Source organism: Gobius niger, assembly GCF_951799975.1.
Source record: "Gobius niger genome assembly, chromosome: 13".
Taxonomy (NCBI): Eukaryota; Metazoa; Chordata; class Actinopteri; order Gobiiformes; family Gobiidae; genus Gobius; species Gobius niger.
In genome coordinates, this window is record NC_136864.1 from 1,498,043 (window position 1) to 1,525,706 (window position 27,664).

Consider the following 27,664-nt stretch of genomic DNA (forward strand, 5'->3'; position numbering starts at 1 on the left):
GCTCCTGATGAGAGACCAACAGGCCTGGATAGAACCATGAGGCCGTCCTTCTGTCGACCCACCACCTGCAGGGGGCGCCACAGGGGCTGGAGCAGCTCCAACAGCCCCCCCACGACCCGGAAACGGAAAAGTGGAAGAAAATGGATGGATGGAGTAACATGGAGACTATTCCCAGTTTCCCTTAAACGCGGCCCTGTCTGGTTATTTATGTCTATTTGAACAGGAAAGAGCGCCCCCTGGTGAGAGCGCCCCCTGGTGAGAGCGCCCCCTGGAGAGAGCGCCCCCTGGTGAGAGCGTCCCCTGGTGAGAGCGCCCCCTGGAGAGAGCGCCCCCTGGTGAGAGCGCCCCCTGGTGAGCACGCCGCAGCCCGGGGCGTATCAGGAGGCGCTGGGGGGCTTGCTCTGGGTGTGGGGTGCCCTCGTGCGCTCCTCGGTTTGGGCCTCTGCCGGGGACGCGGGGCCGAACAGGAAGGAGTGCTGTTTCCCGGCGCTCCTGTGGGCGCCGGGGCGAGCGGAGGAGGAGGAGGGCGGGAGCGTACGGGGCGGGGCGTTGGCGGAGGGCGGGAGCGTACGGGGCGGGGTGTTGGCGGAGGGCGGGAGCGTACGGGGCGGGGCGTTGGCGGAGGCTTTGGGGCCGGGGTACAGGAAGGTGCTGTTGTTGGCGTTGTGGTTGAGGTTGGGGTGGATCAGCCTCTTCCCCGTCGTCCCGCGCCGGGTGTCCGGGGACGGCGGGTCTTTGGAGACGGAGACCTGGGCCAGTCTGGTCCGCAGCAGCAGGACCTCCTGGGACAGACGGTCCACCGGGTGGGGCTGAGGCGCCGACAGCGGGTGTGAGAAGGCCTGCACAGGGAGAAGCAGATGGAATATTCACTCGAACGTTCACTGTCAGGTACCCCCCGAACAGCCGACATCCCCTCTGAGTCTGAGTCCAGCCCCAGGTCTGAGTCCCGTCCACGTACCTGTGCATGTATGGCCCCCCGCAGGTAGCACTGCCTCCACAGACTCATGCAGGGCCCCAGCAGCAGGGGCAGCAGCGGCTCGTACGGGTCCAGGGGCCCCTGGGGGCCCGAGTGTGAGATGAAGCTGTGAGGAAACTCGGCCACGGCCCAGGCCTTCAGCAGCCGCTCCAGCCCCGGCACGTGCTCCGAGGACAGCGCCCTCCGGTGGCTCTTCCGGTACACACCACCGCCCCCGCCACTGCGCCAGGGCGGCAGGTGAGGGGGGCAGGAGAAACTGCCCCGGGACAGCAGGAACACGGAGCCCGGGATGGTGTCAGTGATCTGCCCAAATATACGAGAATAACAAGACATGAAGAAGACATGAACAAGACATGAACAACACATGAACAACACATGAACAACACACAGACAGCGCCCTCAGTGTCCTCAGTGTCCTGACCGTCCTGACCGTCCTGACCGTCCTGACCGTCCTGACCGACTCACCCTCAGCGTGTCCGTGTTGGTGTTGAGGTTTCCGTTGAGCAGGGCCGGAGCTGGGCCGGAGCTGGCCACAGGCTGAGTGAAGGCCACCTGCCGCTCTTTACTGAACTGCAGGTCCCAGTCCCACACGGGGGGCAGCGGCGGGTCACACGGGTCACCTGGGTCAAACGTCTGGTCCCTCCAGCCCTCCACACGCGTGTACGACTGGCCCAGGTGCTGCGGAAACACGGCAACGGAGGGTTTAGAAGAACTAGAATCCAAACATTTACAAACACCAAGGTTAGCGCCCCCTGTGGGTAAAACAGAAGCTCCAAATATGTCCATGAGTCCAGAACAAACAGTGAACATGTGACTGTACAGGAACATCCCGCGCTACTGACACACAAACACGAATGGGCCGCGAAGCACTGGGGCTGTGCATCTCTGCTCACTCCTTTTCAAATATGTAACCTAATGTTAATGCTAAAGCTAATGCTAAAGCTAAAGCTAAAGATAATGATAATGCTAAAGCTAATGTTAATGCTAAAGCTAATGTTAATGCTGAAGCTAATTATAATGCTAAAGCTGATGTTTATGCTAAAGCTAATGATAATGCTAAAGCTAATGTTAATGCTAAAGCTAATGTTAATACTAAAGCTAATGTTAATGCTAAAGCTAATGTTAATGCTGAAGCTAATGTTAATGCAAAAGCTAATGTTAATGCTAAAGCTAATATTAATGCTAAAGCTAATGTTAATGCTAAAGCTAATGCTAAAGCTAATACTAAAGCTAATGATAATGCTAAAGCTAATGTTAATGCTAAAGCTAACGTTAATGCTAAAGCTAATGTTAATGCTAAAGCTAATTTTAATGCAAATGTTAATGCTAAAGCTAATGTTAATGCTAAAGCTAATGTTAATGCTAAAGCTAATGTTAATGCAAATGTTAATGCTAAAGCTAATGTTAATGCTAAAGCTATTGTTAATGCTAAAGCTAATGTTAATGCTAAAGCTAACGTTAATGCTAAAGCTAATGTTAATGCTAAAGCTAACGTTAATTCTAAAGCTAACGTTAATGCTAAAGCTAATGTTAAACTCGCAAATTCTGCAGTTTTGATCAGAACGCCTGCTCTTTTCAGCCGTGTGTTTCGATGGTGCACTGATGCTCCTTTAGTTTCACCCAGAGGAGGCGGGGCCTCAGCTGAGGTGCCCAGATGTTGCTCCATCTGGAGAAGGTGTTTACCTGGGTTCTCTTGAGCCGCTCCCTCTGAGAGTTGGCCAGGAAGGTGGAGAAGAGCGGCAGGTGCACGCTGTCGTGAAGGGCCAGCAGGAAGTCCTCCGTGAGCTGGAATCGAGAGGGAAACTGTGCCCAGAGCTGCCACACACAGTCCAGGAAGAGCAGGAAGACTGGAGCCTGCAGAGAGAAGAGAACATCAGGCACTGACACACACAGACCAGGAAGAGCAGGAAGACTGGAGCCTGCAGAGAGAAGAGAACATCAGGCACTGACACACACAGACCAGGAAGAGCAGGAAGACTGGAGCCTGCAGAGAGAAGAGAACATCAGGCACTGACACACACAGACCAGGAAGAGCAGGAAGACTGGAGCCTGCAGAGAGAAGAGAACATCAGGCACTGACACATGCAGTCCAGGAGGAGGTTAATGCAAAAGCTAATGTTAATGCTAAAGCTAATTATAATGCTAAAGCTAATGATAATGCTAAAGCTAATGATAATGCTAACACTAATGTTAATGCTAAAGCTGATGATAATGCTAAAGCTAATGATAATGCTAAAGCTAATGATAATGCTAAAGCTAATGTTAATGCTAAAGCTAATGATAATGCTAAAGCTAATGATAATGCTAAAGCTAATGCTAATGCTAAAGCTAATGATAATGCTAAAGCTAATGTTAATGCTAAAGCTAGTGATAATGCTTAAGCTAATGATAATGCTAAAGCTAATGATAATGCTAAAGCTAATGTTAATAAGATAAGATAAGATGGTTGTATTGGACTAAGTTTTCTCCTCTTCTTTTTGGATTTTATTTTGATAACTTCCGGCATTGCTCAAGCCATTTCCTGTTATGAAGAAGCAGGAAGTGTTTAAAAGGTCATGGCGGGTTGGATGGTTAGATGGTTTTGAATGGTTCTCTTAGCCCTAGCTGATGGGGAAATAAGGTATGTGTATTCTATTTTATGTTTGCAATGTTACTTAAACCTAAAACTGATGCACTGTAATATATGTTTTAGCTCTTACGGTGGTGATATACGGATCTTACTGGAAATAAAACGGAAAAAAGGCATATCCCACTTGTACGCGTATTCATTCAGCTGGGAGCTACAATGGTACTTTATTGATCTCACAGATGGAGAAATTGCATAGGCTAATGTTAATGCTAAAGCTAATGATAATGCTAAAGCTAATGATAATGCTAACGCTAATGTTAACGCTAAAGCTGATGATAATGCTAAAGCTAATGTTAATGCTAAAGCTAATGATAATGCTAAAGCTAATGTGAATGCTAAAGCTAATGATAATGCTAAAGCTAGTGGTAATGCTAAAGCTAATGATAATGCTAACGCTAATTTTAATGCTAAAGCTAATGTTAATGCTAAAGCTAATGTGAATGCTAAAGCTAATGATAATGCTAAAGCTAATGGTAATGATAAAGCTAATGATTATGCTAACGCTAATTTTAATGCTAATGCTAATGTTAATGCTAAAGCTAATGTTAATGCTAAAGCTAATGTGAATGCTAAAGTTAATGATAATGCTAAAGTTAATGATAATGCTAAAGCTAATGTTAATGCTAAAGCTAATGATAAGGCTAAAGCTAATGATAATGCTAATGATAATGCTAAAGCTAATGTTAATGCTAAAGCTAATGTTTATGCTAAAGCTAATGTTAATGCTAAAGCTAATGTTTATGCTAAAGCTAATGTTAATGCTAAAGCTAATGATAAGGCTAAAGCTAATGATAATGCTAAAGCTAATGTTTATGCTGAAGCTAATGTTAATGCAGGAGCAGGAACGAGCCCCCCCCCCCTCACCTCGTCCTTGTCGCTGTCCCGGTGGTAGTTGAAGCGGCTGCAGAAGCGGTGCCCGCTCGTCACCCACTCCTTCTGGACGAGGCCCTGGAAGCCCATCTGGGTGCGGCAGTGCGGGTCACACATGACCTGCACCAGGGAGGCCACGAGGGCCCCCAGGTCCCGGTCCTCCGGCTCTGCAGACACAACCAGCGCTTGTTATAATACTGCACACGCCCCCTCCAGGCGGCCCAACGCTGCCCCCTACTGTACGGCCCGACGCCGCCCCCTACTGTACTGATGAGCTGATGCGACTGAAGCGGGGGAAAGCTGCAGGACCAGATGGCATCAGTCCCAGGCTGCTGAGGACCTGTGCAGACCAGCTCTCCGAGGTCCTCTGCCGCATCTACAACCTGAGCCTCAGTCTGGAGAAGGTCCCCGTCCTGTGGAAGACCTCCTGTCTGATCCCGGTTCCTAAAACAGCGCACGCCAGGGAACCGGCCCACTACAGACCAGTCGCCCTGACCTCCCACCTGATGAAGACGATGGAGCGGCTCATCCTCACCCACCTCCGCTCTGTGGTAAGCCCCACCCTTGACCCGCTGCAGTTTGCTTACAGACCCAACATCGGAGTGGAGGACGCTGTCATCTACCTGTCGGAGCGGGCGCTCACGCACCTGGAGCACGCCGGGAACGCTGTGAGGGTCATGTTCTTTGACTTCTCCAGTGCCTTCAACACCATCAGGCCGGCGCTGCTGCGGGGGAAGCTGGAGGACGCGGGAGTGGATGAACATCTCACCGCATGGACCATCGACTACCTCACGGACCGACCACAGTATGTGCGGCTGCGCAGCTGTGAGTCTGAGGTGGTCGTCTGCAGCACTGGGGCCCCTCAGGGCACCGTCCTCTCACCGTTTCTCTTCACCATCTACACATCGGACTTCACATACAACACGGACAGTTGTCATCTCCAGAAGTTCTCCGACGACTCCGCCATCGTGGGCTGTGTGTCTAAGGGGAACGACCTGGAGTACGGGTCAGTCATCATAGACTTTGTGGACTGGTGTGAGCGCAACCACCTGTGCTTGAACATCAGTAAGACGAAGGAGATGGTGATCGACTTCACGAGGAAGCCACTGCCGCACACACCGCTGAACATCCAGGGGGAGGACATTGAGGAGGTGGACAGTTTCAAGTACCTGGGTGTTCACCTCAACAATAAGCTGGACTGGTCCCACAACACCAACGCCCTGTAGAAGAAGGGCCAAAGTCGCCTCCACCTTCTGAGGAGACTGAGGTCGTTCGGAGTGAGCAGGCCTCTGCTCAGGACTTTTTATGACTCTGTGGTGGCCTCTGCTCTCCACTACGCTGCCGTGTGCTGGGCCCCGGGCCGCACAGAGCGGGACAAGAACAGACTGAACAAGCTGGTCAGGAGGGCCAGCTCCGTCCTGGGCTGCCCCCTGGACTCTGTGGAGGAGGTGAGGGACAGGAGGGTGTTAGCCAAGCTCACCTCCATCATGGACAACACCTCCCACCCACTGCACGGGACTGTAGAAGAGCTGAGCAGCTCTCTCAGTGGCAGACTGAGACACCCTCAGTGCAGGACGGAGCGCTACCGCAAAGCCTTCATCCCCACTGCTGTCAGACTGTACAATAAGACTGTGAAGTAACGCCGACTGTAACAAGTGAATTTCTCCTTTGTGAGATCAATAAAGGTTTATCTTATCTTACGGCCCAACACCGCCCCCTACTGTACGAGTAAACGCTGCCCCCTACTGTGCGGCCCAACACTGCCCCCTACTGTACGAGTAAACGCTGGACTCACCCTGCAGCGCCACAGTGAGGTGACCGCTCCGGAGCAAACAGCAAACCTCAGACGCCTTCCTCAGACAAGACCTGCACAAACAGGAACATCAGGAACACGCAGACTCTGAGGGGGAGCACGGGGGCGGAGACTAAACCCGGTGTAGAGAGTGAGTACCTGGTGTACTGGAGCCAGTGGGTGCTCTCCAGCGTCGACAGCCATTTATCGTCCGGCACCGTCACAGAGCTGGACACGTCTGTAGAGGGACAGAAGGACAGAAGGACAGGGGGACAGAGAGACAGAAGGACAGAAGGACAGAACGAGGAGTAAAGACAGATGAGATTATGACATTCTGCACATGACATTTAGTCATTTAGTCAATTCGATTCGATTCACAATAGGCTTATGCACAGTTTCCCCACGTGACGTCTTCCTGGACAGTCAGCCAGACCTGGACTTCCTGTCGCTGATCGTTTCCGTTCACGATTAGCAGGTCCCACACACATAAAGAGAAGCTCAGGATCTGGTTAAGGACGAGTTACTGATGGAGTCACAGAAACGTGTTACAAACATCATGTTCACTGTGAATCTGCCCCAAAGGAAACACCAGCGCTCGTAAGGGGCGGAGCTTTTATCTTAGAGCTAAAGGCTAGTGTTGAAAAATGATAATATAACATGTAAACAAGTAAATATTATTTAAACTAACAGGACGATTCTTTTTTGCGCATGCTCGTTCAAAACTTTGCGCTAGTTTTATTTTTTATTTTGTGTTAGCCGCGTTAGCCTCAAGACAAATGTCGTTACGTCTCATGTAATATTTTCTAACCTGCTCCGTCACATCTGAACTTTTACTCTCTGTCCTTCACCAAATCTAAAGCTATTGCTTCATTTCTGTGGGACCTGCTCATTTTTAATGGGAAGAGAAAACGGACAGGAAGGACAGTGTCTGGTTTACTGTCCAGGCGGAAACACGTGGGGTCACTGTGAATATGGCCCATTCAATTTGATTGGTTTTCAGTTCAGTTCAGGATTTTCTCACAGTGAACAGTTTGACTTGGATCTGGAAGACATTCTCAGAAGAACTAATGCTGCAAATAGAAGAAGCAAACTTGGTAAATTTGTAAAAATATCAATATTTACATTAAAGCTGCCTTAAGCGATGTCTTTTGGAATTTTCATCAGTTGGTGTCAGTGTTAATTTTGACAACATGTTTTAATTTAGTTTTAGTCTTTTGACGAAAAAAGAGAAAAAAAGATTTAGTCAAAAAATGTAGTCTAGTTTTAGTCGACTGAAATTGCGAGAAAATTTAGTCGACTTTGCTTTTATAATATTCATCATAATCATATTTAATCAGCTCCTCTTCATGTTTCTGCTCCACATGATGAAGCTCAGAGCGGCTCCGACAGCAGAGACTTTACCTGATCTGAGGCTCTTTCAGACGTCAGTGAATCTGGATGAGTTTATCTCCGCTTTTCATTTTTATTTAGCCTTACTTTAGTCGACTAAAACATCTGGACATTTTAGTCCCAGTTTTAGAATCAGAGGTGATCATGTATTTTCTTAAGCTCTACAGAGAGAGTGAACGTCTCTGACCCCCCAGGCAGAGCCCCCGCAGGCGGCTGTGGGCCAGCTGGACGTCAGGGGGCGACGGCAGCTCCTCCCCCAGCTCCACCACCACACACAGGGACGAGTGGCCCCCGAACAGCACCAGCTCCAGGTTCCTGCGGAGGAGGGAGGAGGAGGGAGGAGTGTGTGAATGAGGTGGAAGAGCACAGAGGCGCCACTGGCTCGAGGGCCACCAGTCCCGCCTCAACCGAGCTTTACCCAAATCTGAAAGCTAAAAAGAAAAGCATCAAAATAGCGAGGATGAAAACATGAGAAAAACACGGACAAAAAATGATTAAAAACTCAACAAAAATGTGACAAAAATTCAACAAAAATGTGACAAAAATTCAACAAAAAATTCAACAAAAATGCAACAAAAATGTGACAAAAATTCAACAAAAATGTGACAAAAATTCAACAAAAATGCAACAAAAATGTGACAAAAATTCAACAAAAATGTGACAAAAATGTGACAAAAATGTGACAAAAATGTGACAAAAATGTGACAAAAACTCTACAAAAATGTGACAAAAATGTGAAAAAAATGTGACAAAAACTCTACAAAAATGTGACAAAAATGTGAAAAAAATGTGAAAAAAATGTGACAAAAATGTGACAAAAATATGACAAAAATTCAACAAAAAATCAACAAAAATGTGACAAAAATGTGACAAAAATGTGACAAAATTCAACAAAAATGTGACAAAAATGTGACAAAAATGTGACAAAAATTCAACAAAAATGTGACAAAAATGTGACAAAAATTCAACAAAAATTCAACAAAAAATCAACAAAAATGTGACAAAAATGTGACAAAAATTCAACAAAAATGTGACAAAAATTCAACAAAAATGTGACAAAAATGTGACAAAAATTCAACAAAAATGTGGAAAAAAAAGTGACAAAAATGTGACAAAAATGTGACAAAAATTCAACAAAAAATCAACAAAAATGTGACAAAAATTCAACAAAAATTCAACAAAAATTCAACAAAAATTCAACAAAAATTCAACAAAAAATCAACAAAAATTCAACAAAAATTCAACAAAAAATCAACAAAAATGTGACAAAAATGTGACAAAAATGTGACAAAAATTCTACAAAAACTCAACAAAAATGAATGATACAAAAGGTGACACAACTCAGCAACAACGCGAGGAAAAAGGTCAGTTTTGTGGGTCTTAGCTTTCAAATGAGGTGTTACACAGGCCTATATAACAGCCAAAAGAGGCCAGAATGCATTTGGTTTAGGCGGGGGGTAAGAGGTTAAAACATGTATTTGTGGAAGTGTCACGATTACGCTGATTTGGGCCAGGCTGGTCCGAGTCCAGGGCTGTGTTTCAGTCCCAGTCCGGCCCTGGGTTCAAGGCTGGATAAAAGTGAGTGTGAGTGTGAGTGTGAGTGTGAGTGTGAGTGTGAGTGTGAGTGTGAGTGTGAGTGTGAGTGTGAGTGTGAGCGTGAGTGTGAGGGTGAGTGTGAGTGTGGGGCGATGTGGGCCAGGGCAGTACCGTATGTCGTCTTTCTCGTGGTAGATGTTGTTCTGAAAGCTGGACATCCTCAGGAGGTCAGCGCCGCGCGGGTGTCTCCAGCTCCAACGCTGCAGGAGCACAAGCAACATCACACACTGTCACAGAGATGTCTCCGAGACGTCCCCTGGAGATCAGGCGAGTCTCCGGGTAGTGTCGAAAACAAACAGGTTTGATTTCAGGGTGTCTGGGCGCACCCTTCGAGATCGGGTGAGGAGCTGAGTTACCCAGGAGGAGCTCGGGTCTCCAACTACTCTCCAGACCGGTGAGACAGGCCCTTCACCGCTGTACCCTGTAGCATTTGTCAATTTACATACTAAATGTATTTTTTAAATTATTTTTTTTCCCCCACATTTCTTATTGTGCAAAATTGACTTTTTCAGGCTTTCCATCATGTTATTCTGTCACTCCCTCATTAAAAACATGGCTGAAGTGTTGCCTTGGCACATTCACATATTTCTGAGTAATCTGTAAAAACTCTGGTGGCGGCCATTTTAGGGATAGGTTTGCCTGAGTCCTCCTAGGAACGCCCCCACCTCCCGGAGACGCCTCCGAGCTTTCGTCACCAGCCGAGTAACCAACCACTGCTCCTCAGCAGAACCCCCTCCCCACTGATGCCACAGACAGCGTGTGGAGGGGGCGTGTCTAAAGGCTCAGAGGTTCTTAACCCCTTAACTCCCACCTGAACCGAGCACATTTTCTCCAGCTTTACCCAAATCCAAAAGCTTCTGGAAAAAATGTGAGAAAATAGCAACAAAACTGAGACGAAAACAATGATGATGTGACAAAAAAGTGAGAAAACTTAGACAAGAAACTGACAAAAAATGTACAAAAAAATAACAGAAAATTGACCAAAAATTAAAAAAAAAATTATGAAAAAATGTCACAAAAATTTACAAAAAAATGACAAAAATGTGACAAAACAATTGACAAAAAAGGTCAAAAAATGACAGAAAGTGACAAAAAAATTACTAAAAATTAGCAAAAAATGGACGAAAAAATAACAAAAATGTGATAAAAAATGGACAAAAAATTGACAAAAAGTGACAAATAACTACAAAAAAGTTACTAAAATGAGTTGAAAACCCCCCCAAAAATGATGAAAAAATCTGATGACGTGAGGGAAAAAGATCCATTCAGATGAGTTTTGTAGATCTTAGCTTTCAAATGAGGCGTAACACTGGCCTACAGGATTTGGGTAAAGCTGAACTGGAGAAAATGCTCTCGGTTCAGGCGGGAGATAAGAGGTTAAAGAGACAGAGGCCTATTTCAAGACATTCACTACAGCCATTTTGAGAGAGACATTTTATACAAGGCAGTTATTCTAATTTACTGCATTTACAGACCAACAGAAGGTTTGTCATCATTGTAGTGTGATATAGACTGGTGCTATGGGACTGAAACAAGCAGAACACCCCCTCTTTAACATTGGAGATAAACTCAATGTTGTAAATTTGCATCTTCCAAACAGCCATTTCAATATCTTGCAGACGATAAATTGCAAGTGTGTAAACAGTTTTATTCTGGTGGAGTTTAAGGAAGAAGGAAGAACTTTATTTCACAGACAGAGTCACCCCTTGACGGCGTTACCGTTTAAAATCCCTGAAAGCTTCGGGGCGTTACTGACCGGGATCCGGCCTTCGCTGAAGTGGGCGAAGCTCTTCTTCAGCTCCGTGTCCAGAACCTTCTGTGGCACCACCAGGAAGCGCGGCAGGCTGCGGGGACAGAGCGCCACAGTCAGGGGGCGCCTCACGCTGTCGGGACCTGGGTCAGACTTTACCTGGTGGCCATCTCGAAGCGCTCGTTGACCCCGCTGACCCTCCAGCCCACGGCTCCGCAGCGCTCCAGCTCCTGCTCCCAGTCCAGCGCCGACTCGAACCAGTTCATCTGCGGCTCCCTGCAGCGGTTACTCAGGAACTGCTTCATCTCTGCACATGTAGACACGATCGCCTTAGCCACACTGCCCAGAGACTCGCCACACTTTACCCACACTGCTCAGAGACTCACCACACTTTACCCACACTGCTCAGAGACTCACCAGACTAGCCACACTGCTCAGAGACTCGCCACACTTTACCCACACTGCTCAGAGACCACACTATAAAAAGTAAATATCAAGCATTGGCTTAAATGACTAAAATTGAGGAAATGTATCTTGTTTTAGCGGTTTTCACTCATTTAGACCTTTTTCCTGATCTGACCAAGTTTACTTTGCTTGTTTGAGGACATTTCAGACCAGTTCTGTGGTAAATATCGCTTGAAATAAGAAAGTAAAACTGTCAATGGGACAAGACCATTTTTCTTTCCCCAGTGGCAAAGAAACGTACTTGAAAAAACGGCGAAATGTATTGAAACGAGTCAGAAACATCTCAGAGCAAGTGAGATAATCTAGGACAAATGCCCAACTGAATCTTAACCAGTCAAAATCACAAAAAAAATAGGATTATTATGCTCAAACTGAGACTTCGAAACTAATCTAGTAAATTACTTTTTGCAGTGCACACTGCCCAGAGACTCGCCACACTTTACACACACTGCCCAGAGACTCATCACGCTTTACCATCTTTTTTTTTTTGGGGGGGGGGGGGGTATTCAACTCATCTTGTAGCTTTTTTGTCATTTTTTTAAATCAATTTTTTGTCCTTTTTTAATAAATTTTGTCATTTTTTTTGTCATTTTTTTGTCTTTTTTTTGTCTTTTTTGTGTGTCTTTTTTTGGTCATTTTTGGTCATTTTTGGTCAATTTTTTGTCTTTTTTTAAACAATTTGGGGGATTTTTTTGGTCAATTTTTTAGTCCATTTTTTGTCTTTTTTTTGTCTTTTTTGGTCACATTTTTTCATCACTTTTTTGTCAAGGTTTTCTCACTTTTTCGTCAAATCTTCATCTGTGAAGACTGACTCACCACACTTTACCCACACTGCCCATAGACTCATCACGCTTTACCATCTTTTTTTTTGGGGTGGGGGGTGGGGTATTCAACTCATCTTGTAGCTTTTTTGTCATTTTTTTTTAATCATTTTTTGTCCTTTTTTAATAAATTTTGGGATTTTTTTGTCATGTTTTTGGTCAATTTTTTTGTCTTTTTTGTCACATTTTTTCATCACTTTTTTGTCAAGGTTTTCTCACTTTTTCGTCAAATCTTCATCTGTGAAGACTGACTCACCAGACTTTACCCACACTGCCCAGAGACTCACCACACTTTACCCACACTGCCCAGAGACTGCTGACCCCGTACGTACCCACACTGCCCAGAGACTCATCACACTTTACCCACACTGCCCAGAGACTGCTGGCCCCGTACGTACCCACACTGCCCAGAGACTGCTGGCCCCGTACGTACCCACACTGCCCAGGGCGGCGTTCTGGAAGGACAGCACTGACCCGGGCTTCAGGGGCTGGTAGGTCTTGGCGATGGTGTAGGTCATCTGTGGAAACGACGACAGAATGAATCACAGAAGATCAGGAGGATGAAGAGGAGCAGAGAACCCGTCCTGACCTGGAGGACCTGGGAGTCCGGGGTGAGGCGGTCGAACAGGAGGCAGACCACCCGCATGTCCCGGCAGTAAAGCAGCAGCTCCTCAGGGGTGAACTTCAGCGAGGACGAGGGGGTCACCAGCTTCGTCCGGTTCGGTCCCACTGGAAGAAGCAGAGAGCGGCTGCTGAGTCCAGTGAAGAGTCCAGTGAAGAGTCCATGAAGAGTCCTGTCTCTCATGAGTCCAGTGAAGAGTCCAGTCCCCCCAGTGAAGAGTCCTGTCCTTCATGAGTCCAGAGAAGAGTCCTGTCCCTTGTGAGTCCAATGAAGAGTCCTGTCCCTGTGTCATTTTATGTCACATTTATTGTTTTTGTTTTTTTATTTTTTGTCACATTTTTAGTAATTTTTTTAATCATTTCTTTAATCATTTTTTGGTCTTTTTTGTAACATTTTTTTTGTCTTTTTTTCATCATTTTTTTTGTCTTTTTTTGTCTTTTTTTCATCCATTTTTTGTCTTTTTTTCATCAATTTTTTGTCTTTTTTGTCTTTTTTTCATCAATTTTTTGTCACATTTTTTGGTCATTTTTTGTCATATTTTTGTCCCAGTGAAGAGTCCTGTCCCTCATGTCATTTTTTTTGTCTTTTTTTGGTCATTTTTTGTCCATTTGTTGTCTTTTTTGTCACATTTATTGTCATTTTTTAAATCATTTTTTGGTCATTTTTTGTTACATTTTTTGTCTTTTTTGTCATTTTTTGTTACATTTATTGTCATTTTTTAATCAATTTTTTGCCACATTTTTTGGTCATTTTTTGTCATATTTTTGTCCCAGTGAAGAGTCCTGTCCCTGTGTCATTTTTTAATCATTTTTTTGTCTTTTTTTGTCACATTTTTTGTCTTTTTTTTTGTCGATTTTTTGTCTTTTTTTAATCATTTTATTTATATTTTGTTGGTAAATTTTTTGTCTTTTTTGCCATTTTTTGTCACATTTTTTTTCTCTTTTTAATCAATTTTTTGGTCACGTTTATTCTAATTTTTTTGGTCATTTTTTGGTCATTTTTTGTCATATTTTTGTCCCAGTGAAGAGACCTGTCCCTCGTGTCATTTTTTTGGTCTCTTTTTAATCAATTTTTTGTCACATTAATTGTCATTTTTTAAAATCATTTATTGCCATTTTTTGTCAATTTTTTGTCCCTTTGAAGAGTCCAGTCCCTCCTGAGTCCAGTGAAGAGTCCTGTCCCCCCAGTGAAGAGTCCTGTCCCTCCTGAGTCCAGTGAAGAGTCCTGTCCCCCCAGTGAAGAGTCCTGTCCCCCCAGTGAAGGGTCCTCCGTCCTTACCCACGACCACCTTCTCGATGGAGGCCAGAGCCACGTCATGGTCTCCCAGCAGGACGGGGTCGGCGTTGTCCTGAAAAGGGCCCACAGTTTAGTCGGGGGGAGGAGTCTGAGGTACTCACGGAGGTCCTCACTGAGGTACTCACTGAGGTACTCACTGAGGTACTCACTGAGGTACTCACTGAGGTACTCACTGAGGTACTCACTGAGGTACTCACCGAGGTACTCACTGAGGTACTCACTGAGGTACTCACGGGGGGTTTGGGGCCGTCCTGAGGAACAAAGGCCACCCTGAAGTGAGTGCAGAAGAGCGTCCCGGACAGCCAGCCCCGCCCCTCTCTGGACGACAGCTTCTTCCTCACCATGGCCACCCTCTGGAGGACGCACTCGCCTGTGGACACCGGGGAGGGGTCAGACGGGTCAGACGGGTCAGACACAGACGGGTCAGACACAGACGGGTCAGACGGGTCAGACACAGACGGGTCAGACACAGACGGGTCAGATACAGACGGGTCAGACACAGACGGGTCAGATACAACTCCTGGTCTTTATTTAGAATGACAGACTTTAACCTCTTAACTCCCGCCTGAACCGAGAGCATTTTCTCCAGTTCAGCTTTACCCAAATCCTGTAGGCCAGTGTAACACCTCATTTGAAAGCTAAGATCTACAAAACTCATCTAAATGGATCTTTTTCCTCACGTCAGATTTTTTTTCCATCTTTTTTGGGGGGGGGGAGGGGGGGCATTCAACTCATCTTGTAGCATTTTTGTCATTTTTTTAAATCAATTTTTAAATAAACTTTTTGTCACATTTTTTGTCACATTTTTTGTCATTTTTTTGTCATTTTTTGTCATTTTTTGTCACATTTTTTGTCTTTATTAATCATTTTTTTGTGTTTTTTGTCAATTTTTTTGTCATTTTTTTGTATTTTTTTGGTCATTTTTGTCACATTTTTTTGTCACATTTTTTTGTCTTTTTTAATACATTTTAGGAATTTTTTTGTCAATTTTTTTGTCAATTTTTTTGTCAATTTTTTTGTCCATTTTTTAGTCTTTTTTTGGTCATTTTTGGTCACATTTATTGTCTTTTTTTTTTAAATAATTTTTTGTCCTTTTTAATAAATTTTTTGAATTTATTTTGTCATTTTTTTGTCTTTTTTGTCTTTTTTGGTCATTTTTTTGTCATTTTTGGTCTTTTTTTTTTAAAAAACATTTTTTGTCTTTTTTAACAATTTGGGGGATTTTTTCTGTCATTTTTTTTGTCCATTTTTTGTCTTTTTTTTGTCTTTTTTCATCACTTTTTTGTCAAGGTTTTCTCACTTTTTCGTCACATCTTCATCATTGTTTTCATCTCAGTTCTGTTGCTATTTTTTTTCCAAAGCTTTTAGATTGGGGTAAAGCCAAACTGGAGGAAACGTGCTCGGTTCAGGTGGGAGTTAAGGGGTTAAACTGAGCCTTCAGTGAAACCACTGTCTGCCGGAGGTGGAGGTGTTCACGCCTCACGCCTCCACAGCACCGCCGCGCTCGCCGCCCACGCGTTTCCACGGCAACGCCATCCACCGACACCGCTGCGCTTAAGACGCCGCTCATCTTTATTATTACACGGTGAGATTATTATTACTCGACTGTTACTGATGAAAACAGGATTATAACGATCATGGGGTTTATTCACAGTTATTCAAACCGCTCAGGCCTTTCTCAATAACGATGATGAAGATACTTTTTATGTAAAACATCTGCTCCAGCTGTTGTTATTTTGGGTTCAGCACTTGATAAATCAGGAAAAGAATAAAGACTCACATTAGGGACAAACACATGTGTCGGAGTTATTAACCTCTTACCTCCCGCCTAAACCTAATGCATTCTGTCCTCTTTTGGCAACACCTCATTTGAAAGCTAAGACCCACAAAACTGATCTTTTCCCTCGCGCTGTTGCTGTGTTGTGTCAACTTTTTTGTTTTTTCTTCTTCTTTTTTTTTTCATTTTTGTTGAGTTTTTGTCATTTTTTTGTTGAATTTTTGTTGGATTTTTGTTGATTTTTTTGTTCAATTTAAGTCATTTTTTTGTTGATTTTTATTGATTTTTTGTTGAATTTTTGTTGCATTTTTGTCACATTTTTGTCATTTTTATGTTGATTTTTATAAAATTTTTGTTGATTTTTTGTTGATTTTTTGTTGATTTTTTGTTGAATTTTTGTCACTCTTTGGTTGAGTTTTTGTCACATTTATGTCATTTTTTTGTTGAATTTTTGTTGATTTTTTGTTCAATTTAAGTCATATTTTTGTCATTTTTTTGTTGAATTTTTATTGAATTTTTGTTGATTTTTTGTAGATTTTTTGTTGAATTTTTGTCACATTTTTGTCATTTTTTTGTTGATTTTTATTGAATTTTTGTCACATTTTTGTTGAATTTTTGTCACTTTTTTTTTAGTTTTTGTCACATTTTTGTCGCGTTTACATCCTTGTTTTCTTCTCATTTTTTGTGGCTGTTTTGGTGCTTTTTTCCCAAGAAGCTTTTTGCTTCGGGTAAAGCCAAACTGGGGAAAATAGGATCTGTTCAGGTGGGAGTTAAGAGGTTAAACAGCTTCTTGTGTTTCCAGGTGAAGAGAGAAAAGCCCTCTGGCTGCAGGTGTGTGTGTGGCCAGCAGGGGGCAGCGCTGAGTGAAGGGTCAATAGCAGGTCACAGTCACACATGAAACTTTCATGCACCGCTTTCCTCCTGTCACCACAAGCTTTCCCTGTGAGGACGCGCCTCGCAGACACAGACACAACCCTCACACGCCTCACGCCTCGCAGACACAACCCTCACGCCTCGCAGACACAGAAACAACCCTCACACGCCTCACGCCTCACGCCTCACGCCTCGCAGACACAACCCTCACGCCTCGCAGACACAGAAACAACCCTCACACGCCTCACGCCTCACGCCTCACGCCTCGCGCCTCATGAGGGAGATCCTTTCACAGGGACTATTTAATTGTGTATATTTGTCCCGTCTTTAGTCGCTGCTGTCTCCCACAAAGGAAATGACCATATTTGGATTCAACACATTTATCCGAATGTCCACACTATCCCCTATATAGTGACTATATAGGGGTCACATGTTGTAGGCGTGTCCGAATGTCCAGAGAGAAAAAAGTAATGCACTCAAAATTTCCCACAATGCATCTGGAAAAGTAGTGAGTATCGATGGTCACAATATAGACCACAATGCACTGCGAGAGTGGGAGAAGAGCCTGACAGAGACAGGTCTTTGAACTAAACACGACTGAAGTAAATCAGCTGTTTCAGTCGTGTGTTTGTGTTTCTCATGAATAAACGACCTGAATATAACCGGTTACGGTGAAAAGATGCTAACGTTAGCTGCTAACCTTTAGCTGGAGCTGTTAAATGACCGATAACTTCATGCTAACGTTAGCTGCTAACCTTTAGCAATAGCTTCCTCTCGAATAATCCAAGCCATTCACGTAAAATCCATGTTAAACATAAAGTATCTGACTCGTATTTATCCATAAATATTCCACTGTCTCTGAGTTTGGTTTTTATCACAGAAATACTTTATTCCTGGAGTTTAGTGACTTTTATCAGATGTGGTCGCTCAATCTGCTGATGCTGCGGACACCGGGCTCTGACCGACTTTCAGCGTCTGTGAGCTCACGCTGTGGTGACTTTTTTTTTTCTTTTTTGTGATGATAGTAACGCCTGTAACAGTCGTTCTGTTTCATAAAGTAAACGTTTGTAACAATAAATAAATTCAGATTAAAACATTTAAAAAACATATCTGCAGCCGCAGCGCGCCTGACGTCACGCAGCGCGGAGAAAGTCGTGGCTTCCGTCCGAATCGCCAACTGTGACTATATAGTGTGTAGTGAATGAGGGGTTAGGGACGAGTGTGGACATTTGGATACAGCCTAATACTTTTGTGATGTTTATGTTCCTCTTCCCTTATTGGACTCGGGCAGGAAGTGACATTTGTTGAGGTGAACGTTTTTAAACCGTTGCCGTGACGACCGTGTTACACCCAAGAGAAATGAGTCAGAATCGTTTGCGTTGACGCCTTTCAGGAGCGTCATGTGATCGTGTGAGTCGGAGCAGCAGGGCCGTAGCCGGGATCTTAGAGGTGAGGTCTGTATGATATTAGTGAGGGGGGGGGGCTCGGAGTAGAGTCGCTGCTCCTTCACGTCGAAAGGAGCAGCTGAGGTGGCTATGGCATCTGTTCTGGATACCTCCTGACTGAGGTGTTCAGGGCATGTCTTATTGGGACGAGGCCTGGTGGGACTTTGTCTCCGAGCCGGCCTGGTGTGGCCTCAGCAGGGGCGGATCTATGGGGTGGCACAAAGGTCTTCCCTCCCATTGTCATGTGATGTCTCACATCTGCTCTAGAAGCTCCGTGGTCACAGAGCCTCACGCTCATTAGGACTTTTTTGACCCGATAAAGAAGCTCTTTTTGGGGGGGTTCAACACTTGATCAATCAAATATAATTATTACAAGGAAAATGTGTTGATTTCTGGTTTCAGGGATTAAAGCGAGACTTCCTGCTCGTCTTTAATAAAGATCAGCGAGTCCGACTGAGCCGAGAGAAGCAGAAGAGGGAGATTATTATTCTACTTTGTGGACAATGATCCGATCAGAGAGCAGGACGAGCCTGATCCAGATCCAGATCCAGGTCCAGATCCAGATCCAGATCCAGATCCAGATCCAGATCCAGATCCAGATCCAGATCCAGATCCAGATCCAGATCCAGATCCAGGTCCAGATCCAGATCCAAATCTCTTCAGTCAGAGTGGTGAGGTTAATAAACGGTTAAGCTCCGCCCTGATGAAAGTGGAGCCTGACACTGAAGCGCCGCCATCATCAGCCTGTCCATCACTCTGCACTCTCACACTGACAGCTCTGTAACTGAACTCCCTCCAGCGCCCCCTGTGGGTGAAGCTGTACCTGGTAGACAGCGCAGGCCCAGCACGTCTCGGCTCCGGGCGTTTCCTCCGCTCTGGGTCATCATTCTCTCCTGAAACAGAGCAAAGCATCAGGATTATATTATTCTACATCGTTATGAACAGCTTTACAGAGCAGTTACAGTGTTTACAGCAGCTGAAAATAAACCTTTACCAGCTTTATCAACCCCTTAACTCCCATCTGAACCGAGAGCAGTTTCTCCAGTTTGGCTTTACCCCAATCCAAAAGCTTCTGGAAACAAGCAACACAACTGAGACGAAAACAATGATGGAAATGTGACAAAAAAGTGACAAAACATTGATGAAAAAGTGACGAAAAATTGATGAAAAAGTGGCAAAAATGTCACAAAAAAATCACAAAAAATGTACCAAAAAGAGACAAAAATGTGATAAAAATTTGACCAAAAAATTACAAAAAATTGATTAAAAAATTGACAAAAAAATGACAAAAATTTGACAAAAACTGACACAAAACTGACATAAATGAGTTGAATACCCAACAAAAAAATGATGAAAAAAAAAGTGATGACGTGAGGGAAAAGATCCTCTCGGTTCCGGCGGGAGTGAAGAGGTTAACCTTAAATGGATGACGCTCCTGATGTGTCCAGGCTCTGAGGGGCCCCTCACTGAGGCCCCTGTGACTTAATCACTCTGTACAGTTTAAGCGCCGCTGTTCCTTTAATGCCGTCGACAGAAAACGGCGAAAGTGGTGACGTTCACGAGGCGTCTCCGGAGCCTGAGCTCAGTGAGAACAGAGGAGGAGGCTGAGGCTGAGGTCCGTCAGAGTCAGGACTAAGACAAAAGGGCAGGAAAAACACTTCACACATCTTTTCCCCAATTATAAAATCATTTGAATTCCGTGTATTTGATCAGGGACGACCATGGATCTATTATAAACGGGGACGACGCACAAACACATTTTTTCCCGCACATTTCTTGAGATTGTTGACAAACAAACAGTAATTGTGATATTGTCTTACATTAACCTGCAGCAGCGGCGGCAGTGGAGCCGAGAAACTCCATCACACTATTAACCTCTTAACTCCCGCCTGAACCGAGAGGATCTTTTTCCTCACGTCATCACATTTTTTTCAATCATTTTTTTGTTGGGTATTCAACTCATTTTTGTAACTTTTTTGACATTTTTTTTGTCACATTTTTGTCATTTTTTCATAAATTTTTCGTCACTTTTTTGTCACATTTTTGTAATTTTCTTTTCTCAAATTTTTATCACATTTTAGTCATATTTTTGTCATTTTAGTCACTTTTTCATAAATTTTTGTCAATTTCTTGTGACATTTTTGTGACTTTTTGCCACTTTTTCATCAATTTTTCGTCACTTTTTTTGTCAATGTTTTCTTACTTTTTTGCCACATTTTTGTAATTTTTTTGTCAATTTTTTGTCAATTTTTTCGTCATTTTTTGTCGTTTTTTTTTGTCATTTTTTTGTCACATTTTGTCACATTTTTGTAATTTTTGTGTACATTTTTTTGTAATTTTTTTGTCAAATTTTTGTCATTTTTTCATCAATTTTTCGTCACTTTTCTATCAATGTTTTCTCACTTTTTTGTCACATTTCCATCATTGTTTTCGTCTCAGTTTTGTTGCTATTTTCACAGCTTTTTTCCAGAAGCTTTTGGATTGGAGAAAATGTGCTCGGTTCAGGCGGGAGTTAAGGGGTTAATTGTACAAATATTTGTGGCGTTGTTTGGAGAGTGTGGTTCATGTGACTGAGCTGCTCCTGCTTTAGTCGTTTCTGCCGAGGCCGCGGCCCTGAGGCTCAAACAGGAGCCGTTAAACCTTTGTCCAGAGTCAGATAAACACAGAGTGAGAATTCCACATGTTCAGCTGCAGCTCCGTCACTTGTGGAGACACTTCTGTGAGACACTTCTGTGGAGACACTTCTGTGGAGACACTTCTGTGGAGACACTTCTGTGGAGACACTTCTGTGGAGACACTTCTGTGGAGACACTTCTGTGGAGACACTTCTGTGGAGACACTTCTGTGGAGACACTTCTGTGAGGCCGACACAGGAAACCCCAGACTCTTCAGACTCTTTGTTCTCCGGTTGATCCGTGCGTTTGTTCAGTGAGAGGCTTTAGGTCAGAGTTAAACATCAGCAGAACCACATTCTGCTGAAGCTGAACCAGAGGAATCCCAGAGCCGCGGTTTTCCCTCCGTCAGCACAAGCGAGGAATGTGACCGAGTGCACCTGAACGCAGCACATGTTTGTTCAGCAGAGCGAGCAGGGCGTGGGCCTGTGGACACTTATTTTTATCCATGAATGAGGAGTCACAACAGAGGCACCTCCACATAAGAACAACATTCTGAAATCAGTCAGAAAAGCCTTGAACTTCACCGACGAAGACAAAACAAAACTGAAGAGTCGTCATTTTAATGAGACTTTCTGAAGCAGCGAAACCAAAACAAACCAGAGCAAACGATTCACTCAGAGACTCAGAAACTGAACACACAGAGGGAGAACTACAAATATATAGAAATATATATATATATATGTAACACAGGGTCAACATCATGGAGACGGATCTCACCGGCCTGGAGACCAGTTCCAGTCTCCAGTTGCCGGTCGTCTCAGAGACACGGGGGGGGGGGTGTCTGTGTTTCCCACACAGGCACACACCCCCGCTCCCCAAGGAGCTTCACTCTGATCGTCACACGGCTCCCTCCGATGGACTAAACAGTGAATTGATGATGCTAACGTGGCTAACAGTGTTAGCTGCTGTGTAAACAGAGATCTCAGAGGTCTCTGAGATCTCTGAGATCTCAGAGACCTCTGAGATCTCTGAGAGGTGTCTGAGAGGTGAAAGGTCTCTGAGGTCTCCATGGTCTGAAGCAGTCGTGTTGGTGTTGCACTATTTGTCGTCCTCAACCTTTGAGACGTTTCTGTGACGTCCCTGAAACGTCTCCGACTCTACGACAAAGTGACGTAAATGTAAATGTTTGCAGCACATTTAAAAACAGATTTCTGATGTTATATCGAGAAAGAAAACAATAAAAATCTGATAAAATGAACATATGTTTTGTCAGTGCCCCCCCCCCGTTACAGCTCATGTGGTGTCCGTGTTTGTTCCGTGTGAATATTCCCAGCACACGCCTGTAAAACATGTTTCTGTGCCTTCCCTTTGTCTCAGCTGAAATAAACAGTTTGTGTTTACGTCTCTTAAATTCCTCTGTCCAGGCCTCGTCCCCCCCCCCCCCCACTCGACCCCCCCCCACAGTCCCTAAGCCCCACAGCGACAGAACATTCCCTAACCACCAGCCGCACCACGCCCTCCGGTCTGAGCCGACACATTCCATTCACCACGACAGAGTCAGAGTCACATCAGCCTCAAACATCACAAACATCAGCATGACAGATGTTTCCAGATGTTTCCAGATGTTTCCAGATGTTTCCAGATGTTTCCAGATGTTTCCAGCACATTTAGAGTCAAAGCCAAACTTCTCCTTAATAAAACCCGTCTGAGTTTAATCCCGGCGCTCAGAGCCACGAGAGACGCCGACGGCCACGAGCGGCTTCAGGGACAATGCTAATGCTAACCACAATGCTAACATTAGCTTACGTTAGCTCAACGCTAGCTTCAAGGGAGTTTTTTGTTTCTAATGAACAATCTGTCGCCTAAAGCGGTGGTTCCCAACCTGGGGGGGCGGTCAGAGGGTCAGAGGGTCAGAGGGTCAGCTCATAAATGATCTTATTTGAGCAAAATAAATGTTTTAAAATCATCAAATATGAGTAAACAGATTTTTTTTCCATCTTTTTTTGTTGGGTATTTAACTCATTTATGTAAGTCATTTTTTTTGTAATTTTTTTGTCACATTTTTGTCATTTTTTCGTCAACTTTTTTGTAATTTTTGTGACATTTTTCGTCACTTTTTTGTCAAACTTTTCTCACTTTTTTGTCACATTTTTTGTCATTTTTTCTTAATTTTTCAGCAATTTTTTGTCACATTTTTCTTATTTTTTGGTCACATTTTTATCACATTTTTGTAACATTTTTGTAATTTCTTTGGTCATTTTTTGTCAATTTCTTGTGACATTTTTGCCTCTTTTTCATCAATTTTTCATCACTTTTTTGTCAAACTTTTCTCACTTTTTTGTCACATTTCCATCATTGTTTTCGTCTCAGTTCTGTCGCTATTTTCACACCTTTTTCCAGAAGCTTTTGGATTGGGGTAAAGCCAAACTGAAGACAGTTTCTCAAGCACCAGAATTTCAAAGTGCTGAAAAAGTGACAAAAAGAGCAAAGGAAAAAGCCATAAAAATGTGAAAACTCAACAAAATAAACAACAAAAAAGTGACGAAAACAGCGAATTCCACCCTTTTACATCAGTTCTGTTGGTCTTATCTTTTAAAGCAAGTTCCAGTCAAGAAGCTTTTCGATTTGGGTAAAGCTGAACTGGAGTAAAGGTGGGGGTTAGGAGGTTAAACACAGCACTATTATTAATAAACATTCTTTCAACACCGTCACTGATCATAGTTATTAATATACTGTTGTTCCTGGTGTTGAAGACATGAAGCTCTAATCGGAAAATAAAACTCTCTCTTTTGTAACAAAGTGATGCTAAACAGGAAATTGGCAACATCCTTTACCGTGTTTTAGGAACTTACGTTTCTCTCATTAGAACTGCTGTGTCCATCAGAGCTGATTATATATGAACAAGTTTCAAATGAGTTTCAATATTAAGCATTTTTGCTCATGTTAATGCAGTCTGTGGTTAAATGACGATATAATGATTTGGAGCTCAGAAAACCTCTTTTTTTACTTTTATTTTTCGGACCTTTTGATGAAACGTTTGAGAACCCGGCTCTATAGCGTCTCCCTTAAACACTCGGCTTCATTTGAGTGATTTATCACGAGGAGGAAGGACCTCTGATGCTAACTATCATAGCCACTTTAGCATAGGGACCTCTGGTGCTAACTATCATAGCCACTTTAGCATAGGGACCTCTGGTGCTAACTATCATAGCCACTTTAGCATAGGGACCTCTGATGCTAACTATCATAGCCACTTTAGCATAGGGACCTCTGGTGCTAACTATCATAGCCACTTTAGCATAGGGACCTCTGGTGCTAACTATCATAGCCACTTTAGCATAGGGACCTCTGGTGCTAACTATCATAGCCACTTTAGCATAGGGGCCTCTGATGCTAACTATCATAGCCACTTTAGCATAGGGACCTCTGGTGCTAACTATCATAGCCACTTTAGCATAGGGGCCTCTGATGCTAACTATCATAGCCACTTTAGCATAGGGACCTCTGATGCTAACTATCATAGTCACTTTAGCATAGGGACCTCTGGTGCTAACTATCATAGCAACTTTAGCATAAGGGCCTCTGATGCTAACTATCATAGCCACTTTAGCATAGGGGCCTCTGATGCTAACTATCATAGCCACTTTAGCATAGGGGCCTCTGATGCTAACTATCATAGTCACTTTAGCATAGGGACCTCTGATGCTAACTATCATAGCCACTTTAGCATAGGGGCCTCTGATGCTAACTATCATAGTCACTTTAGCATAGGGACCTCTGGTGCTAACTATCATAGCCACTTTAGCATAGGGGCCTCTGATGCTAACTATCATAGCCACTTTAGCATAGGGGCCTCTGATGCTAACTATCATAGCCACTTTAGCATAGGGGCCTCTGATGCTAACTATCATAGCCACTTTAGCATAGGGACCTCTGATGCTAACTATCATAGCCACATTAGCATAGGGACCTATGGTGCTAACTATCATAGCCACATTAGCATAGGGACCTATGGTGCTAACTATCATAGCCACTTTAGCATAGGGACCTCTGGTGCTAACTATCATAGCCACTTTAGCATAGGGACCTCTGGTGCTAACTATCATAGCCACTTTAGCATAGGGACCTATGGTGCTAACTATCATAGCCACTTTAGCATAGGGACCTCTGATGCTAACTATCATAGCCACTTTAGCATAGGGACCTCTGATGCTAACTATCATAGCCACTTTAGCATAGGGACCTCTGGTGCTAACTATCATAGCAACTGTAGCATAGGGACCTCTGGTGCTAACTATCATAGCCACTTTAGCATCGGGACCTCTGATGCTAACTATCATAGCCACTTTAGCATAGGGATCTCTGGTGCTAACTATCATAGCCACTGTAGCATAGGGACCTCTGGTGCTAACTATCATAGCCACGTTAGCATAGGGACCTCTGGTGCTAACTATCATAGCCACTTTAGCATAGGGACCTCTGGTGCTAACTATCATAGCCACTGTAGCATAGGGACCTCTGGTGCTAACTATCATAGCCACGTTAGCATAGGGACCTCTGGTGCTAACTATCATAGCCACTTTAGCATAGGGACCTCTGATGCTAACTATCATAGCCACTGTAGCATAGGGACCTCTGATGCTAACTATCATAGCCACTTTAGCATAGGGACCTCTGATGCTAACTATCATAGCCACTGTAGCATAGGGATCTCTGGTGCTAACTATCATAGCCACTTTAGCATCGGGACCTTTACATTGCATTATTCATTCACTCCATACTCGGTGGTCGTAAGCTACTATTGTAGCCACAGCTGCCCTGGGGTAAACTGCTGAAAGCGAGGCAACCAGTCTGCGCCATCGGCCCCTCTGACCACCAACCACTCACTCACTCCTTGAGCTAGGCCCCTGGTGTCCCTAAACAGTCTTAAAATGTCTTAATCTGGACACTATATGTTGCTACATGTGCTTTTGAATTGGGCAAATGCTCAAACGCACCGCTAACACGCACCGCTAACACGCACCGCTAACACGCACCGCTAACACGCACCGCTAACACGTCTTAGCTTTCAAATGAGGCGTTGCTCTGGTCTACAGGCTGTGAGCTCCAGTCGAGACGCTTTTAGATTTGGGTAAAGCTGAACTGGAGAGAATGCGCTCGGTTAAAGCGGGGGGGGGGTCACTTTTTTGTTGCTTTTCCGGCACATTTTTGTTCTGTTTTCATCCTGGTTTTCGTTGCTTTGTTGACGCTTTCCTTTTAAGCTTTTAGATTTGGGTAAAGCTCGGTAAAGTCAATGTCGTCACTGTCAATGTCGTCACTTTTTATTTTCCTTATGTGTTTTTGTCACTTTTTAAATTCCTTTTTTTGCTTTTCTTTTGTCACTTTTTTCTGGATTTTTGTCACTTTTTTCTGGATTTTTGTCACTTTTTTTCTGGATTATTGTCATTTTTTGCTGTTTTTTTTGTAATTTTTTTTGTTGGATTTTTGTCTTTTTTCAACTGGATTTTTGTCTTTTTTGCTGCTCTTTTGTCACTGTTTTTTGTCACTTTTTAGCGCTTTACTGTTGCGTTCACATCCTCATTTTCTTCCTTTCTTCTTTATCGCTGTGTTGAAGAAGCTCTTAGATCTGGAGAACTTGGAGAACAGGAGAAAACACGTCCAGGTGGGAGTTAAGAGGTTAAAGCAGAACTGAAGCTGGAGTGGGGGGGCTAAAGGGGGTGGGGCTGGTTAGTGGGGGGGGGGGTTTAAGGGGGAATCCTTTACTGCTCAGCTCCTTTTCCAGCTCCAGGTCCAGGGCCTGAGTCTGGTCTGCAGATGTGCAGCAGCTCAGCGCCACATTCCTCAGTCTAACCTCTGAAGCCTCCGGTCCCGGTCCCGGTCCCGGTCCCGGTCCCGGTCCCGGTCCCGGTCCCGGAGCGTCGTCCCTCAGCCTTACCTTCATGTCCGGCTGCATCTGGCGCACTTTGAAGGTGCTTTTGGAGCCGCTCAGCATGTTGGGGCTGAGGATGATGATGATGATGATGATGTCTCCGTTTCTCCGCGTCCCCGAATGCGCGACCCAAAAAAACCCCGCGTCACCGTGAGTGCAGCCCGCGCGTAACGACGTGTCCGCGCCGAGTCCAGGCCGAGTCCGAGCCGAGTCCGAGCCGAGTCCCTCACGGCCGAGCGCGAGACACGTCCTCTCCGCGGCGGCTCTGCTTTTGTTCGGCTCGTGCCATGGTGGAGCGGAGACCGGGGGCAGGCGCTTCGCTTCTTAAAGGAGCCGCATGCGCACTGAGCCCCGCGGTCACTTTACCGGAGCACCGTCTGGGGGTCACTGCCCTCACCACCCCCCCCCCCCCCCCCCCCCCCCTCCCTCGGTCACCCGCCTCCCTCGGTCACGTGCACCGTGCGTAATAACGGGCTCGTGATAACGATAATAACAGACCCAACGCGGTTTCCATAGCAGCGGTTTCCATGGCGACGCGCGTGACTCAGTTCTCCTTCCTCAAAGTCAAAGGGGAAAAAAAGCTGGACGTGTTTATTCCACTCAGAGGAGTCTACATCCGGGACTCTTGCACTTTACAAGCCTGTGTTGCCAAGTTTCTCAAAGCGCCGCACTGTCATCGTTCATTCACTCCGGTTTACGACTGTTGTAGCCACAGCTGCCCTGGGGTAGACTGACAGAAGCGAGTCCGTGCTACTGTTGTAGCCCCTCAGACCACATTCATCCTGGCCCAGTGTTGGGGAGAAAAGACTTAAACCCCTT

At 44.5% G+C, this 27,664-nt stretch overlaps 1 protein-coding gene across 1 annotated transcript; it reads right to left on the minus strand.

The window, feature by feature from the left end:
• Positions 1 to 272: 272 nt before the first annotated feature.
• On the minus strand, positions 273 to 27,217 carry mtmr11 (myotubularin related protein 11). The gene is made up of 17 exons (XM_079569334.1): positions 26,852 to 27,217; positions 19,125 to 19,194; positions 14,440 to 14,576; positions 14,189 to 14,258; positions 12,878 to 13,017; positions 12,722 to 12,806; positions 11,162 to 11,309; positions 11,009 to 11,096; positions 9,364 to 9,452; positions 7,844 to 7,971; positions 6,427 to 6,505; positions 6,271 to 6,341; positions 4,470 to 4,642; positions 2,660 to 2,830; positions 1,442 to 1,654; positions 959 to 1,279; positions 273 to 839 (listed from the first exon to the last, which is right to left on the minus strand). Exons 1-17 carry the CDS (start codon positions 26,906 to 26,908, stop codon positions 378 to 380), a joined length of 2,502 nt encoding a protein of 833 aa, XP_079425460.1. The 5' UTR covers positions 26,909 to 27,217; the 3' UTR covers positions 273 to 377.
• Between the last annotated feature and the right edge of the window lie 447 nt (positions 27,218 to 27,664).